Consider the following 16,627-nt stretch of genomic DNA (forward strand, 5'->3'; position numbering starts at 1 on the left):
AAATTCCTTGAATTTTATGTCAATGGAAACTAGAGCGATTAAATGAAATTTTACTTATAAAGACAAATCATAAGGGGAATCTGGAAAACGGTTGATCCTGCGGGTCAGCCCCGAAACTTTCCACTCTTTTTGAGTTCCTTAAGTTAAAAAACATTATTCGAATTATCTTTTTGAGTTTTTCAACCTCGAAAGAAGTTACATTTTGTGTTGAACTTTGAAAATCCGATAAATTAAAAAGTAAGGCGCATCCTTTACGAAAAAAAATAATCAGCACTAATGAGATAGTCAATCAAATAAAGATGTTAAATCATTGATACGTCAAAACTGTATTGTTTGTTCTGTCAACAGCAATAATAATGCAGGTAATTCAGAGTATTTTCAAGTAATTGATTCGGTCAATAAAAAATTAGATACTTTAGACAGAATAAATAGTGAATTAAGTAAGCTTTCTAAATGTAATAAAGTTCTTGAAAATAAATTTGACAAGCGCAAATCAAGTGTTAAAAATATATCTGCTAATCCTTCAAAAGTTATTCAGGTTATTGAAATCGTTTTGACTCAAATTCATCCTTGAATAACTTTCGAAGGAGTGAATTTAGCAAAAAATGTTAGGAGACCTTTTTTGTAGAGCATTAAATTTCCTTCAAGAATCTGTATCTTGACTAAAAAAAATTTTAATATTTCTAGTAGTTACAAAATCCAAAATAGAAACAAAGAATTTAAAAAACGAATCAATGTTTAAGGCACGGTTACAAGTAAACAGCTCGTTTTACGTCAATTTACTAAGAGATATTTTTTGTAGGGAATTCAATTTCCTTTAACAATAAACATTGCTCAAATTTTTCAGATAGATGATTTACGAGTTTTGGGTAAAAAATGAAATTTCTGTAAAAAAACTGAAAGTCGTAACGATACACTTCTTAATATCAAACTTGCACAATAATTTTTTTCTCTCATTAGAAATAATATTTTCACAGTATCGAAAAAAAAAAAATAGTCGATTTTTTTGGCCTAGTCTAGTCACCGTGTCATAGTTATTGTTATCAGAAGTCATTTCTGATAGCAGGCATTAAATTTTGGAATTCGCTGCCTAAATATGTAACATCAGCTGATAGTTTGAGTATTTATGAGGAATTATGCTATAAACATTTAATGATGCACTCTAAAACCAAGTGTGTAGTCAAAATTAACACACTTCCTAAATAACAAGGGTCTATCCATTTATAAAACACCCTCAGTGCTTTCGCACTTGAGGTGTGCAAAAAAATTACAAAATTAGTATTTGAACAATGTTTTATTTTAATTTTGAATAGTAAACATTACAATAATGAATAATTATTAAAGTTTATGAGTCTCATCTGTACACTCAGTTGAGCCTTTTTCAATTTTGAATGCAAGATCAGCCCCCACTGCAAATTTATCCTGCGGTGTATCGAAAGCGAGATTTAACGAATAATCACCACATGGTATTGCTTCATTGAACGTGAGTTCTACTGATGACATCTTAATAGGAAGAGTATAATTTATCCCCTAAAGAATAAATGGAAATTATTGACTACCTACAGTTTTAATGTTCCGCAAAAAAGTATTGCTCATAATTATTTAAATACTTCTGGTATTGGGCAGTCTTGACCGTCCATAATAAGCAAATTTATAACTTTCCAAACATTGGCTTCAGTAGACCCCTCGGGATATGAATGATCGCACACAGGATTCATTTTCACACCGAATCTTGATTGGTAAACAAGCTTACCATTCGTGTAGATCAAGGCTGAGTACTATTGTTTACAAATAATCAGTTATAATAACGGCCACAATATGCTATCCAGGTGTTAAGATTATCGGTGTTAAAATAACATCGGCAGCGGTGTTAAAATTTTTCCCGGTGTTAAGCAGTGTTAAAAAAATGAGCTTTATTTTAAAGTTTCATTATGTTTCGAATACGAAAACAATTTTTTATTATTTCAAAAATTAATGATACGACAAATTTGCCAATTTATGGAGAAATTCAAAGAATAATCGACCACAATGAGACGTTAATGTTATTGTATAATATATGGAACACAGATTTTTATGATTGAAGTCGCTTTGCAAACTAAATCAGCAAGAAAAATGAAATAAAACTATCAATGATTAATTTATTACCTTCCCTGAGTAAACAACTGAATTCGACCGTATTAAAAATTTTAATTCTATTATATTCTATTGAATTCTGCAAAACAGAATTTAACTGGATTGAAAATTTGAATTTGAATTATAAAAAATAAAACCGATTTCAAAATTTCAAATTCGTTTTAATTCAGTTCAATTCGGATTCAGAACCAGAAATTGGAGAATTATTTTCGAATTAATCAGAATGGAACCAAATAGACTTATTTGAATTCGTTTTAATTTGGACAAATTCTGGTTTTCCTGCCGAATTAGACAGAATTCATTTTTAAGTTAGGTACCGAATTAACAGAATTTATCTGAATTAAATAGAATTAAAAATTTAATTCTGTTTAATTCGATCGAATTAAGTTATTTAATCAGGGTTTAAATCAGGTATTACCTCATAAAAAACATCAGAACTATAATTTAAAAAATTATAATATTATTTCTAAATATTTAATTTGATAAGTGATCAAAAATTTATGCAATGTCTTCAGATTATTCAAGTTATTTTTTTTTTATAGGCAATGAATATTTAACTTCCCGCTAATAAAACTGAAAGTTTTAAAAAAAAGACCATTCGGCAGCCGAAATGGAAGGTAGATTTTTTACTCAATCGATCGAAGAAGTTAATTTCGTACATGAATATCTGGTAGAGCACTCGGCGCGATACCGAATTGGTCTGGGTTCGATTCCCGGTTCGGGCTCTCTATATTTTCCTCAATTTATCTATAAATTGTCTTATTAAGAAGATTTACATGTTTAGGTTTTTACTATATTTAAATGGTGTGTATGTATGTATGTAAACTCTTTGTAACGTTTTAACTAATGAACCGATTGGAATGGTTAAGGCGGCAATCGAAAGAGCTTGATGGCCATCAACTTTTTTGAAAATTTCAGATCATTTGATCAAGTAGACTCGATAATATTGGTGAATTACGAAAAAAAAAATTTTTTTTTCTAGTGTTTTATTGATTTCTCGGAAACAACTCAAACGATCGACTCCAAAATCTATTCAGCTCTCGAATTTAATAAACGCATCGATTACCACCTTAACCATCTCAATCGGTTAGTTTCTTCGAGAGATATCGTTGGAGAAAGAAATGGTAAAAAGCAGTTTCTTTCGATTATCCTTGAAGTGACTCATCTGATCAATTCTAAAATCTAATCAGCTCCAGAACCCAACGAAACGCGTCGATTGCCACCTCAACCGTCTCAATCGGTCAATTCGTTCGAGAGTTATCGTTGGGGAAAAAATGGTAAAAAACGTTTTATTTTCGAAAACAATGGCATACAAAAGTATTTTCAAGAATTCGATTGGAATTGATTTACCCCATATGTAAACCGTTTTAACACCGGTTGAATAACACCGCTACACCTCTTTGATCATTTCAACATCTTAACGGTATTAAAGTGAGTCCATTTTGATACCGTTTTTTTTACAGTACACAGTTATTTAAACAAAATAATTACTATTTGGAGATCATTTCCTGTCTCCATTGTTTTACGATATAACAAATATGAATCGTTATCTTTATTGTAATGTGCATATAAATAAGGGTTAGCCGGCGTGGTTATATCAGTTCGTTCAATGTCTACAATATACTTGTATCCTTGGTCTGTTTCATCTTTGGAAGTATCTGTTTCCATGCCATTAACCCCTGGGATCTAAAACACATTAATGGCAGTGAATTAAATTTTAAGTTAACAACTTATATTTAAAGAACTTGTCACATCGCCACGGGCAGAAAACATCATTTTATATAAAAAGTCATACATTATTATATGAGACTATAAAAATTCACACAAAATTATCTGAAATTATACATAACTAGCTGTTACCCACCCAGTGAACACATGACCTTAGTTTGACGTAATACGTAAGTCATAGAAATTTCACGGCATCTTATGTAAATTGGTCGTCAACCTTACGTTCTATATGACTTTAGTATGATGTCAAAACGTATGGCATAATATTGATGTAAAGCATGACTCTTGTATGACATCACAGCCATGACTTATATATTACGTACGCTTGACATAAGATCTAAATCACACTGTTACGTAGAAATAAAGTCATTATTGTACATCCTAATGACGTAATTTTGAAGTCATACATTAATGTCTGTAGTAAAGTTACGGTCATACGTAGTATGGATGTTACTCTGGAAGCATCGCTTCACATCAGTGGCAAGTCAGTTGTTTACGTGATACTGATGTAGTTTTCAAGTCATTGTTTTTTATCATTGATTTATTAAAATAAAACAATCATAGAATGAATTTTCAAAAGTGTGTGAATAACGACTGATGAACTGCAAAAAAGCGGGTCGATTACCTCAACCATCTCAATCGGTTAATGCGTTCAAGAGATATTGTTGGCGAAAGAAATGGAGGAAAACGGTTTTTTTCATTTATCTTTGAAGTGACTTATTCGATCAATTCCTAAATCTAGGCAGCTTTAGAATTCAATAAAACGCGTCGATTGTTGCCTCAACCATTAAGATCGGTCGATTTTTTTTGAAAACAATGACATACAAAAGTCTTTTCGAGCCCGAAAATGTATCCACAACAATGTTTTCGAGCTCAAGGAGCTCAAGGAGTCGTAGAATGTCACAAAAACATCACATTTACGTCGTGTTTACGTCATTAGTTTTACATCGTCTTACGTAAAGAAGTGCGAAATAATGAGTCAAACCTGACTCATTCATGACTCATATCTTACGTAAATGATGACTTAGCGTGAGGTCACTCTGACGTCAAATTTACGTTGATGTGTTTACTGGGCACAGCATCGGTGGGCATTTTGTAATGTTAGATGACTGTATTGTAATAGGTCCCACTTACGTTATTAATATAATACGGTCTTGATAACATAAGGACCCACACATGTGTAAAACTTGAGGTGTTCTACGTACCTATCTAGCTATGCTCAGTGAACCTCAGGACGAGGATAACCCCGTACTGGACTACTTAGTAAAAAAATTAAATAGAGAGAATTCTTATGTTAACTTATCAGGAAGGTTGACACGGTTTGATAATTAATTAATATATTTCAATAAGACTGATAACTATGACATTTATTAAAACGAAGTCGTTTTACAAAGTATGATGAAATGTGAACAATAACCAAAAGATGGATGATAATACTGACTCGACTGGCTAAATTATTTACAAACTTCGACTGAATTAATTTAAGACAAATGACTCTACTGATTAATTTACAAAAGACCCTACTGACTGATTAAATTACAACAAATATGATAATCGACAATTTACGCCACTCACTTTACTCTTAACCTCCTTCAACACCAACAACTCCTAGATCTCCTCTCCAACAATCCTTTCCTCGGTCCAATATCCTCCAAAAATCCTCAGCAAATTAAATCTCCGTATCCAATCCCAATAAGATAGACTTCAATTAACTTCAAATAATAGTTTAAATCAATTCAAATAAGCTTCCACGGCGTGGGCTTATAGGCTCTTAACTACAATTATAGCGTCAGTAGTAGTAAGTAGATAGTAAAAGCAGGAATATAGTACGTAGTGGCTGTATTGGTCAGGAAATGCGTCCGTCCACGACGAGAGCCAGTAACCAAGAGACCGACCACTCGTCTTCTCTGGGCATTGTACCTCTCTCGATTCAGGCTGACCAACCCTTAAAACCAAATTTCGAGGAACTCGACCACAGTGACCCCAGCGCATAAGTGGCTATATTTTCTTTCATATTGGCAGTTGTTGAAGAAGGTGGCCGGATATTTTGGTGCGAGTCGAAATTAAATTTAAACGGTGTTGAAAATTGCTACATGAAAAAATAAACTTAATAGTTGTTACAAAAAAATTCACAAATGTGAATTTCCAGAATAAAATAGAATATTCGAAAATATAATTCTTTCTGTTCAAACTAAATATTTTAGCTCTGCGCTGCTCGCAACATCGCCCGTGTACCTACTTTTATGACTGTCCCGGGTTCGGGGCCTTAAAAGTTGATTCTTTCTGTACACAGCGCGAGCCTTTCGCCCGCATACGCAGCTCGTCTACGCGAACATTTGGTCGCCAGATTTCATTCCTTTTTTTTTATACATAGCATTTTTTATTATAAATAAGTTTACAGGACTTTCTTACGCTCACAGGAAAACGGAAAATCGAGAAACTTCGAAACCAGTTCTTGAACCTTTTTTTTCAGCATACTCGCGGTATGGATCTAGTCGTTGCCGTTTTCACCAGCAGTCTCTCTGAACTTCTGGTACCGAGCACATCGAGTATCTCCATTCTTACCAGTTTGTCTGACTAGCTTCATACAAATTATCAGCTACCAGTTCAATTAATTCTTTACTTCATACAGTGAATCGGCACTGTTTCAGTTCTAATTGATTTCAGTCTCTCGAGAATTTTATCAGTGGTTATCTGCTGTCACTGGCCTCCTGCGCAACGGCAGTTACGTTAGAAGTGATCAATCCTCTTTGTGTAATACTTCTGCTCAGCCATCAACGATCATCAACGAGCAAGTGTACAGCATCCGGAGCAAGCAGTAGGTCTCGATCATCAGTGAGCCGCATCACACAAGTCCGCTCTGGTCTGAGCTTGGTATCCAGATCGGCTCATCGCAGTCTACCAGATCTCAATCACTCGATTCAGGTTTAACTAAATCATAACCTGGGTTGCCTTTCGGTATGTACACAGATTCAATTACCAGTCTCTTTGGCATATTGACATTACTCTGATATTCTTATGGGGTCACGCTATAACGATTGACCTTCAACTGTTCTCACAAGGCCTTCTTGGCATGATCCCTGGTTCTCGGCGACCGGGATACCGCCTTGTGATTCGTCAGTGGTTATAGCGGACCATATCTAATCAGGAGAGTCCTTTCGGGTATTCTCTCCTTACCGATTGCATCATAATGGCTGACCTACCCCCAGTTCTCACCAAGGCCTCACTCAGAACCGTCCCTGGTTCTCGGCAACTGGGACACTGCCTGGTGATCCGTCAGCGGTTATGGTGAATCGGCTAGATCGGACATTTCGAGAGATACCTACTGGATTCTCGTCTGGCTAGTCCGCATCTGACCTCTCTCAGTCTGTCACAAGGTCTTCCTGGTCCGGGTTCATTTGCGACCGGGGCTCCACCTTGTGATCCGTCAGATGCCCTAGCAGACAGCATCAGCACATGCTCTTACTCGATCACACCATGATGGCCGACCTGTCCACTATCTGTTACCATGATCTTAATCAGAAAGTCTCTGGTCCCACGCGACCAGGACATTGCCTGGTGAGTCGTCAGCTATCATGGTGGATCTGTCTGATCGAGACCTACGTCTCGAGACATTCTTACGATTACGTATCTGTTCACTCCATCTTCAGTCTAATAACATTCAGCTTGAGCGGCTCGTAACACCAGTTCGTGGCTCGCGAGAACTCTAACATTACTTTCTGACTCCTAAGCTGATCTGTAGCTAATTTTCTAATATCCGAGTAAGCCATTAACGACGTATTATTCCCAAAAGCTGCTGCTTCATCACTGCGAACGAGAAATTACGAGAATTGAACGAGTTAGTACGAGTTTGAACGAGAAAGTACGAGATTTAAAGGAGCTTGTACGAGACTACAAGCCATCGCTCTGCATCATCAGATCCGTCGCTGTGCTTATCATCACGCTGAGTATTCATCAACACCAGTCACGCATACAGTCCACATTGAAAAGCTACAAATCTGAGTTCACTCCGCATTCATTATAATCAAGCAACAATACAATTTATTATTAAACTCGAATAAATTTATAAAACAATTATTTTTAGTTCTTGCCCAAACAAACGGAATGCTAAAGCATTCCACCACGTTACACTATATTTTGTTTTAATTATTATTGATATCAATATCCTAGTCTTTACCGTTCGAACACCCGTAAATATACTTATTCTCTCGCACTTTTCTATGTAACAAAAAGTTGTAAGTGGTAAAAGCACAGGATAGAGACAATTTAAAATATTCCGGCTAGCTCACAATATCCAAATACATGTTAGATATAAGCATATATAATTATATCTGCTCAGATCTAATCATATATAAGCAGATATATAGATTTATACCCAAGTAGATATACTTATATCCAAGCATATATAAGTACATGTAGTTATATCTGCTCAGACCCATCTGCATGTATGTGGGTATATAGATGCAAAAATAATTAATATCTAAGCAGATATACGTATATCCAAGAATTTATGACTATGTCCAAAAATGTGTGTCTATATGTAGTCATATTTGGTCAAATCCAATAATATTTAAATACAGGTAAGGCTCCTGAATCGTCGAGCTGTAGAGCTCAATGAGTTATAGATCAAATTGAACGGAATATCGTATAGGACCGGATAGCTCAACTAGTAGAGCACTCTGCGCGATACCGACATGGTCTGGGTTCGATTCCCAGTTCGGGCTATCTATATTTTTCTCAATTTATCTATAAATTGTCTTATTAAGAAGGTTAATTATAAGTTTAGGTTTCACTATATTTATAAATTGTCAATAAGACAATAAGACAAAAATTTTTCGATCTTAAAGCACACTCTGATGCTTCACATCATGAGTCGTGCAAAAATGCATACATTCATTAGAATGTAGTGAAACTTCTTAAGATATATGGGCTTAAATCTATGTAGATTTCTTTAAAGATCGACATTTACGCAGATCTGCTTGGATACACTTATATATTCGTGGATATAGTGAGATCTGTTTGGATCTCTTTGGATATTTTGAGATCTGTTTGGATCCGCTTGGATCGCGTCAAAATTTGGATCCAAGCATATCTGACTGTTCGGATCCAATCATATATGATTGGATCTAAACATTTTTTATCGGGCATGGATAACTGTTGAGATATTATTATACATCATAATGTAACTTTTTTCCGCACAGAAAAAAAAATCTTGACTCAAGAAAATTTTTCTTCAACCAAGAAATTTTTCAGCGAGTGGAATGAAAACCGGAAATTTTTTGAACAAAGTGGAATAATTTCTTGAATTTTAAATCTTCAATTAAGAAAAAAAATTCTTAAGCCAATACATATTTCATACTTGGTCCAATAATAGATTTACTTGTTTCAAAAACTTGCATTTTTTAGTATAATAAACATTTTTCATAACCTGAGTATGTTACTTACTTAAACCAAAAAATAAAAATATTTAGTTTGAGAAAATTATACACTTAATTAAAGAACTATGAGGTTTTGAAACAATAAACGGTACAAACTCGAACTAAAAATAAAGGGAGTTGGTTTAAATAATTTAAACTCTTGGTTTGAGTATAGTCAGAATAGCTTCATAGGACCTCAAAACGTCAACATCTGATGAAATTTCGATTTTCGCTAATCGGGGTGAAAACAATAACTTCCCGAATTTTTCGAAAATCGTCGATTTTTTTAGCGGGAAGTTAAAAAGAATAAAATTTTTTAGCTCGATAAATTTATTTGCTTAATCAAAGAAATTAATTTCTTGGCTGAAAAATTTTTTTTCGTCTGCGACAAAAAAAAATTTTTTGGCCCAAGAGAACTTCTTCTTGGTTTAAAAAATTTTTTTCCTTAGTACAAAAACTTTTTTTTTAGCTCAAGACATTGTTTCCTGACTCGATAAGGTAACAGTCTTCGGACAAGAAAAAAATTTCTCGAGTTAAGAACAATATCTTGGCCCGAAAAAAATAATGCTTTAAACCAAGAACAAACTTTCTTGGGCCAAGAAAGTTTGTTCTTGGTTTAAAACATTATTTTTCATGGTTTAAAAACTTTTTCGTTTCAGCTCAAGACATTTTTTCTTGACTTAAAAACATAACAATTTTCAGCCAAAAAAAAAATTGTTGAAATGAAAAAAAAATCTTCTCGAACCAAAAAAAAAAATTTTGGGACCAAGAAAGATTTTTCTTGGTTTAAAGAATTTATGTTTCAGACTAAGAAAATTATGTCTTCCGCGAAGGAAATAATTTTTTGATCTAAATAATTTTTTTACTTCAATAAAGTAAGAAATTTCGCTTGGTTCAAGAAAAAAATTTCGAAGACGTTTTATTTCTTGGTTTAACAGGGGTTCGCACTTTTCTCTCTATTACACTCAAGTCTATGAACAGTACTATCTTTGTTGCACTTGTACAGTAAATGGAAACTTCGGCCGAGTTTTTCTCTTAAACAAACGAATATTATGAATCAATTAAAGCGTTCTTCGCTAGATTAGATAGTAATGCATCAAAGTGCGGTCTGTGTTTTGTATTGAGAGATTTTGTTTCTGAAAAAAACCCAGCCGAAAATATCTGATAACCCCTGTTAAGATTTCCTTTTTTTCTGTGCGGGTAACTGCAGTATAAAAATTATAAAAGTGTGCAATCCAAATGGATTTATTGCTAAATTAACGATTAAGTATTTGTTGACTTACAATACCCGAACTAGATTGGCCACCCTTTGCATTACGACCATCTGTAGAAATGAGAGTACTCAGTTGTGCACTCAATAGATAAATCTAATCCACATGTAAATAGAAGAAATCATTAATTGATAATGTATTTTAATATTTAAATGTTTTGTTACCTCTACTATTGCGATTTTTGTCAAAGTTTTCATTGTTCTAGTTATTGTCAGAAGTAACGATAAGAACTATTGACACTAAAAAATTAATTTTGACTATTAGTACTGAAACCCGCTTGCTTAATTATCGGTAACATTCGCGATATACTAAAATTACATCAATTATCGTTATCGATAATTGCTGCTTACAAGTTTATCATATGATTGTAGAAGTATCTATAAGCCTAAGGAAATTAGAATTTTCAATACCAGGAAAAAAATTTTTTTTTTAACTTTTACTAAACTTTAATACATTGTATAAAATTTTATAAAGTTTTTTATTTTTTTTCCTGGGAGGGGTCACCCTACCAACTAACGTCTCACGTCAACGCTGCTTAACATTTACTACTGATGAATTGTAATCTGCACTGTTAGTCTACTGTACACTTATGAATATGAACAATCCGTGGCTCTATTTATGATTATACATGGATTTTTATCAGCCATCTTTCATAGTAGTAATTAATACTAACCCTTATTAAAAGAAACGATTTAAAACAATTAGAAAAAAAAGTGCATTGCAAATATGTTTTTTTATAACAAAATGGTTGAAAGAAAAAAATCTGGGCGTCGGTTGGCCCTGCGGGCCAGCCCCAAAAACTACCCGCTGTTTTCGAGTTCAAGGAGCTTGAAAACATCACTGTGAATTTATTTTCGAGCTCCTCGTTAAAAAAGCGTATTAATCCAGAATTGATAACTGTTACAACGGACGTTGTAAAGTCGAAATAATTATATTTTCCATATGTTAATAGTGATTATTTTGTTACTGTACCTATATTACAATATAACAATTGACTTTGAAATTAGTTTATACATTTTATTTATATGATAATCCTAATCCTTTCAATAACGTTAAAAGTATATTTAATGTTTGCATTTAAAGATAATTTATGGTAACTAAAATTTGGACACTACAAATAAAAATAAAAATTAAGAAATTTTACATGAAATTACACTATCGATTATTAAATCGATACATAATACGAAGTAGTATAATACATAGTTTAAAATATAGTTTATTAACATAAGAATACCGTTTATTTTCATGCAGTCATGACATTAATATTACCTCAGTGGTATGTAAGAGGATGACCTGGAGTTAATGCTTAAGTATGACGTTCATCGTACATCAATTTTACGTGAAAATATGAGCTGTTACTTATGTAAGCATATGACGGTATTATTATATCACTTTTACGTCAGAATATGACTTGTAATTTATGTAATTTTATGATTTATTTCTTACGTAAATAATACATAAATTTATGACTTTAATATGACGTCATAGTATAATAGGGATAGGACATAATATTTAAGTCACCATTATGATGTTATATAAAAGTCAAATTTTAGGTCAGTTCCATGTCATAATTATGTCACACTATATGACATCATCTCAAAGTCATCAATAAAGTCATTTTTATGTCGTATCTATGTAAAAATTGTATGATCTCCAGATGACCTGTCTCGAGTCCTCCACTCGTCCAATCCTCCAATCCAAACCAACAATTTCCTTTAGGTCCAAAATCCACTTTAACTTCTCCAACAATTATCTTCCAATAGTCCAAATTTATGTAATAACTCCAATTACTCGATTACTCCAATTTATTGTAATTTACTCAGATAAGCTTCCACCCCAGGTGGACTTATCAGGTCTTGGCTAGACTTTCGGCGTACGTTGTTACAAGTTAGTAGTAATGCGTAGTAGTAGTAATCCGTAGGTATCCGGGAAAAACGTCCGTCACCGTTGCGTGCCGTTGGTCGAGAATTGAACTGGTTGCAGTGGCCAGGAAAAGCGTCCGTCCACGATGCGAGCCAGTAGCCAAGAGAACGACAGCTCGTCGTCTCTGGCTCACGAATCTCTCGGTCCCAAGTCTACCAACTTCTAAAACAACTTCGTCGAAACTCGACGTTAGCGACCCCAATGATGAGTAGGTGTGTCTTGTGTCAGCCGTTGTTGTAGGAGGAGGTCACTTTCGTTTTTGGCGCGAGCCGATTTAAATTCCGAAAATAAAATAAAACAATTCTACCCCGTTACAAGATGTGAAAAAAATTACAAAATTAGTGTTTTCACAATGTTTTATTTTCATTTTGAATAGTAAACATTACAATAATGAATAATTACTAAAGTTTACGAGTCTTATCTGTACACTCAGTTGAGCCTTTTTCAATTTTGAATGCAAGATCAGCCCCCACTGCAAATTTATCCTGCGGTGTATCGAAAGCGAGATTTAACGAATAATCACCACATGGTATTGCTTCATTGAACGTGAGTTCTACTGATGACATCTTAATAGGAAGAGTATAATTTGTCTCCTAAAAAATAAATGGAAATGATTGACTACCTATAGTTTTAATGTTCTGCAAAAAAGTATTGCTCATAATTATTTAAATACTTTTGGTATTGGGCATTCTTGGCCGTTCATAACAAGCAAATTTATAATTTTCCAAACATTGGCTTCAGTAGACCCCTCGGGATATGAATGATCGCACACAGGATTCATTTTCACACCGAATATTGATTTGTAAACAAGCTTATTATTCACGAAGATCAAGGCTGCGGACTATTGTTTACAAATAAACAGTTATAATAACGGCCACAATTTAATATCCAGGTGTTAAGATTATCGGTGTTAAAATAACGTCGGCAGCGGTGTTAAAATTTTTCCCGGTGTTAAGCAGTGTTAAAAAAATAAGCTTTATTTTGAAGTATCAGAAGTCTCATTGTGTTTCGAATAAAAAAACAATTTTTTATTGTTTCAAAAATTAATGATAAGACAGATTTACCAATTTATGGAGAAATTCAAAGAATAATCGACCACAATGAGACGTCAATGTTATTGTATAATATATGGAACGGAACACAGATTTTTATGATTGAAGTCTCTTTGCAAACTAAATCACCAAGAAAAATGAAATAAAACTATCAATGATTAATTTCATATCATTAAATCAGGTATTACCTCATAAAAAACATCAGAGCTATAATTTAAAAAATTATAATATTTTTTCTAAATATTTAATTTGATAAGTGATCAAAAATTGATGCAATTTTTTTCAGATTATTCAAGTCATTTTTTTCAATTTTATAGGCAATAAATATTTAACTTCGCGCCAATAAAATTGAAAATTATCATAAAATAAGGGAAGTTATTGGTTTTGGTCCAATTTTAGAAAACCGAGGTTTCAACAGGCCTAGACGTTTTGAGGTCCTAGGAATCTATTCTGACTAATTTTAAGATGATGTCCGAGTGTATGTACAGCGTTGGCCCAAAAGTATTAGGCACCCTAATCCACATAATTTGTGGTTAGCTCACCAGATGTTTTATGGCCCAAAGAAATAGGTGATCTATTGTTTTAATCAGGGATGGGCAAAATAGGATTTAATAAATACTGAGTATTTAAGTAAAATTTGACTTGAAACCCAAATTAATTATTGGTACGTGTCTAAAAAACACTTATCCTTAGAAACAGAAAAAGTACTAAATAGTTTGTAACTTAGTATTTTTGATGATTTATCTATACTAAATACATTGTACTTGGTACTTGAAAGTTGTAGTAAGTACTAAAGACTATTGTACTTTTTACTTAAATTTGATATAAGTACTAAGCATAATTGTAATTAGAACTTATAATTGCCACAGTATCTATTAAAAAAAAAATTTTAATACTTATTCTATCACTGCCAGAACTTTACATACGACGATTGAGACTTAAAATTATAATTTTTGAATATACTATTGCACTCCTAAGATTTTAATAGTCAAATTTATTCATTAGATGATATTAATATATTATTGTCAAATTTATACTGTTTAGTTCAAATAAGTACACGCGTACACAGAAAAAAAAGTTATCTTGAGTCAAGAAAATATTTTTGAAGACAAACGTTTTCGGGAACCAAGTCAAGATTTTCTTGAGCCAAGAGAATTTGTCTTGGTTAAAAAAAATTCGTCTTGGTCGCAGAAGATTTCTACTTTATCTGAGAGGATTTAGGTCTCCAAAAAAATTTTCTTAAATCAAGAATATTTACCTTCAGTCGAGAATTTTTTTTTTTCTGTGTACAGTTTATGTTTCAGCTTCAAGCAGTAGTCTAATCAATCATTTTTATATACCCGTGCAAAAATGATTATATGAAATTTTATAACATCATTTCTTTACGGGTTCTTAAAAAAAAAAAAACTTCTTTCTATTGACATAAAATTTTAAATAAAAAGTTCTTTTAGAGTTAAAAAGTTGAATCGTTTTAATTTATTATTGGCTTAACTTCTATAGTCAATCTAAAAAATACTCTCGGAGTTTTTAATTATTTTTTGTTAGAAACACCAATGATCTAGTACTTAAATGCAACTTTTAATCTCAGTACAAATGTACTTAGTACTTGAATCGTTCTATGAGTACAAAAGTATTCTTATTTAGTCGAAAAATCAACAATTATAAAATCTAATCAGCTCTAGTACTCAATGAAACGCGTCGATTGCCACCTCAACCGTCTCAATCGGTCAATTCGTTCGAGAGATATCGTTGGAGAAAAAATGGTAAAAAACGTTTTTTTTTTCGAAAACAACGGCATACAAAAGTATTTTCGAGCTCGAAAATGTATTCACAATGATGTTTTCGAGCTCTTTGAGCTCGAATACAGCGAGAAGTTTTGGGGCTGGCCCGAAGTGTCAACCGATAGACCGATTTTTTATTTGTAGATTTTGAAACGTTTATACTTAGACCCTCATACTCCGATCGGAATTGATTTACCCCACATGTGCACCGTTTTAACACCGGTTGAATAACACCGCTACACCGCTGTGATCATTTTAACATCGTAACGGTATTAAAGTGAGTCCATTTTGATACCGTTTTTTTTTTTTACAGTACACAGTTATTCAAACAAAATAATTACTATTTGGAGGTCATTTCCTGTCTCCATTGTTTTACGATATAACAAATATGAATCGTTATCTTTATTGTAATGTGCATATAAATAAGTGTTACCAGGCGTGGATAAATCAGTTCGATCAATGTCTACAATATACTTGTATCCTTGGTCTGTTTGATCTTTGGAAGTCTCTGTTTCCATGCCATTAACCCCTGAGATCTAAAACACATTAATGGCAGTGAATAAAATTTTAAGTTAACATACATGATCATACAGGGCCATTTTTCGGATCTGATCAGATCTGAGTATTCATACATGATCATATATGATCATATCTGAACATTATTTCCCGGGAAACGTCATGAACCGAAACTCAAATAATTCGAAAGGCGTAATGATCACCGTTTTCGGCACGTCCTCTGGTGCAACAAGTAAATCGAATTTTTCATAATTTGCCGATAAAAATATGAAAAAATTATTTTTTTAGAATTTTCGCCTAGTCCATGTTGCCTTGGATAACTATTGAGATATTATTATACATCATAATATAACTTTTTTATCGGGTAACTGCAGTATAAAAATAATAGCAGTGTGCAATACAAATAGATTTATTGCTAAATTAACGATTAAGTATTTGTTGACTTACAATACCCGAACTAGATTGGCCACCCTTTGCATTACGACCATCTGTAGAAATGAGAGTACTCAGTTGTGCACTCAATAGATAAATCTAATCCACATGTAAATAGAAGAAATCATTAATTGATAATGTATTTTAATATTTAAATATTTTGTTACCTTTACTATTGCGATTTTTGTCAAAGTTTTCATTGTTCTAGTTATTGTCAGAAGTAATGATAAGAACTATTGATACTAAAAAAATTATTTAGACTTCGTTAGTATTGAAACCCGCTTGCTTAATTATCGGTAACATTCGCGATATACTAAAATTACATCAATTATCGTTATCGATAATTGCTGCTTACAAGTTAAACATATGATTGT

The 16,627-nt window shown here is 33.0% G+C and overlaps 2 protein-coding genes across 2 annotated transcripts; both read right to left on the reverse strand.

Moving 5' to 3' along the window:
• Nucleotides 1-1,297: 1,297 nt before the first annotated feature.
• On the reverse strand, nucleotides 1,298-10,840 carry LOC130675110 (uncharacterized). Its single transcript, XM_057480605.1, has 5 exons — nucleotides 10,714-10,840; nucleotides 10,562-10,645; nucleotides 3,625-3,819; nucleotides 1,611-1,778; nucleotides 1,298-1,530 (listed from the first exon to the last, which is right to left on the reverse strand). The coding sequence occupies exons 1-5, from the start codon at nucleotides 10,744-10,746 to the stop codon at nucleotides 1,339-1,341; spliced, it is 672 nt and encodes a 223-aa protein (XP_057336588.1). The 5' UTR covers nucleotides 10,747-10,840; the 3' UTR covers nucleotides 1,298-1,338.
• A 1,977-nt stretch (nucleotides 10,841-12,817) lies between these two features.
• LOC130675109 (uncharacterized) lies at nucleotides 12,818-16,562 on the reverse strand. Its single transcript, XM_057480604.1, has 5 exons — nucleotides 16,421-16,562; nucleotides 16,269-16,352; nucleotides 15,647-15,841; nucleotides 13,146-13,313; nucleotides 12,818-13,065 (listed from the first exon to the last, which is right to left on the reverse strand). The coding sequence occupies exons 1-5, from the start codon at nucleotides 16,451-16,453 to the stop codon at nucleotides 12,874-12,876; spliced, it is 672 nt and encodes a 223-aa protein (XP_057336587.1). The 5' UTR covers nucleotides 16,454-16,562; the 3' UTR covers nucleotides 12,818-12,873.
• Nucleotides 16,563-16,627: the final 65 nt, after the last annotated feature.

The sequence above is a fragment of the Microplitis mediator genome, chromosome 9 (genome assembly GCF_029852145.1).
Source record: "Microplitis mediator isolate UGA2020A chromosome 9, iyMicMedi2.1, whole genome shotgun sequence".
NCBI lineage: Eukaryota > Metazoa > Arthropoda > Insecta > Hymenoptera > Braconidae > Microplitis > Microplitis mediator.

Bases quoted from the DNA above. Each gene is read 5' to 3' on its own strand.
- LOC130675109 (XM_057480604.1), bottom strand. From the start codon at position 16,453: ATGAAAACTTTGACAAAAATCGCAATAGTAAAG. The intron at 15,842-16,268 runs GTAAGTCAACAA...AATGTGTTTTAG, and splicing joins GCCAATCTAGTTCGGGTATT to ATCTCAGGGGTTAATGGCAT. The intron at 13,314-15,646 runs GTAATTATTTTG...TGTAAACAATAG, and splicing joins CAGGAAATGACCTCCAAATA to TCCGCAGCCTTGATCTTCGT.
- LOC130675110 (XM_057480605.1), bottom strand. From the start codon at position 10,746: ATGAAAACTTTGACAAAAATCGCAATAGTAGAG. The intron at 10,646-10,713 runs GTAACAAAACAT...CATGTGGATTAG, and splicing joins CAAAAATCGCAATAGTAGAG to ATTTATCTATTGAGTGCACA. The intron at 1,779-3,624 runs GTAATTATTTTG...TGTAAACAATAG, and splicing joins CAGGAAATGATCTCCAAATA to TACTCAGCCTTGATCTACAC.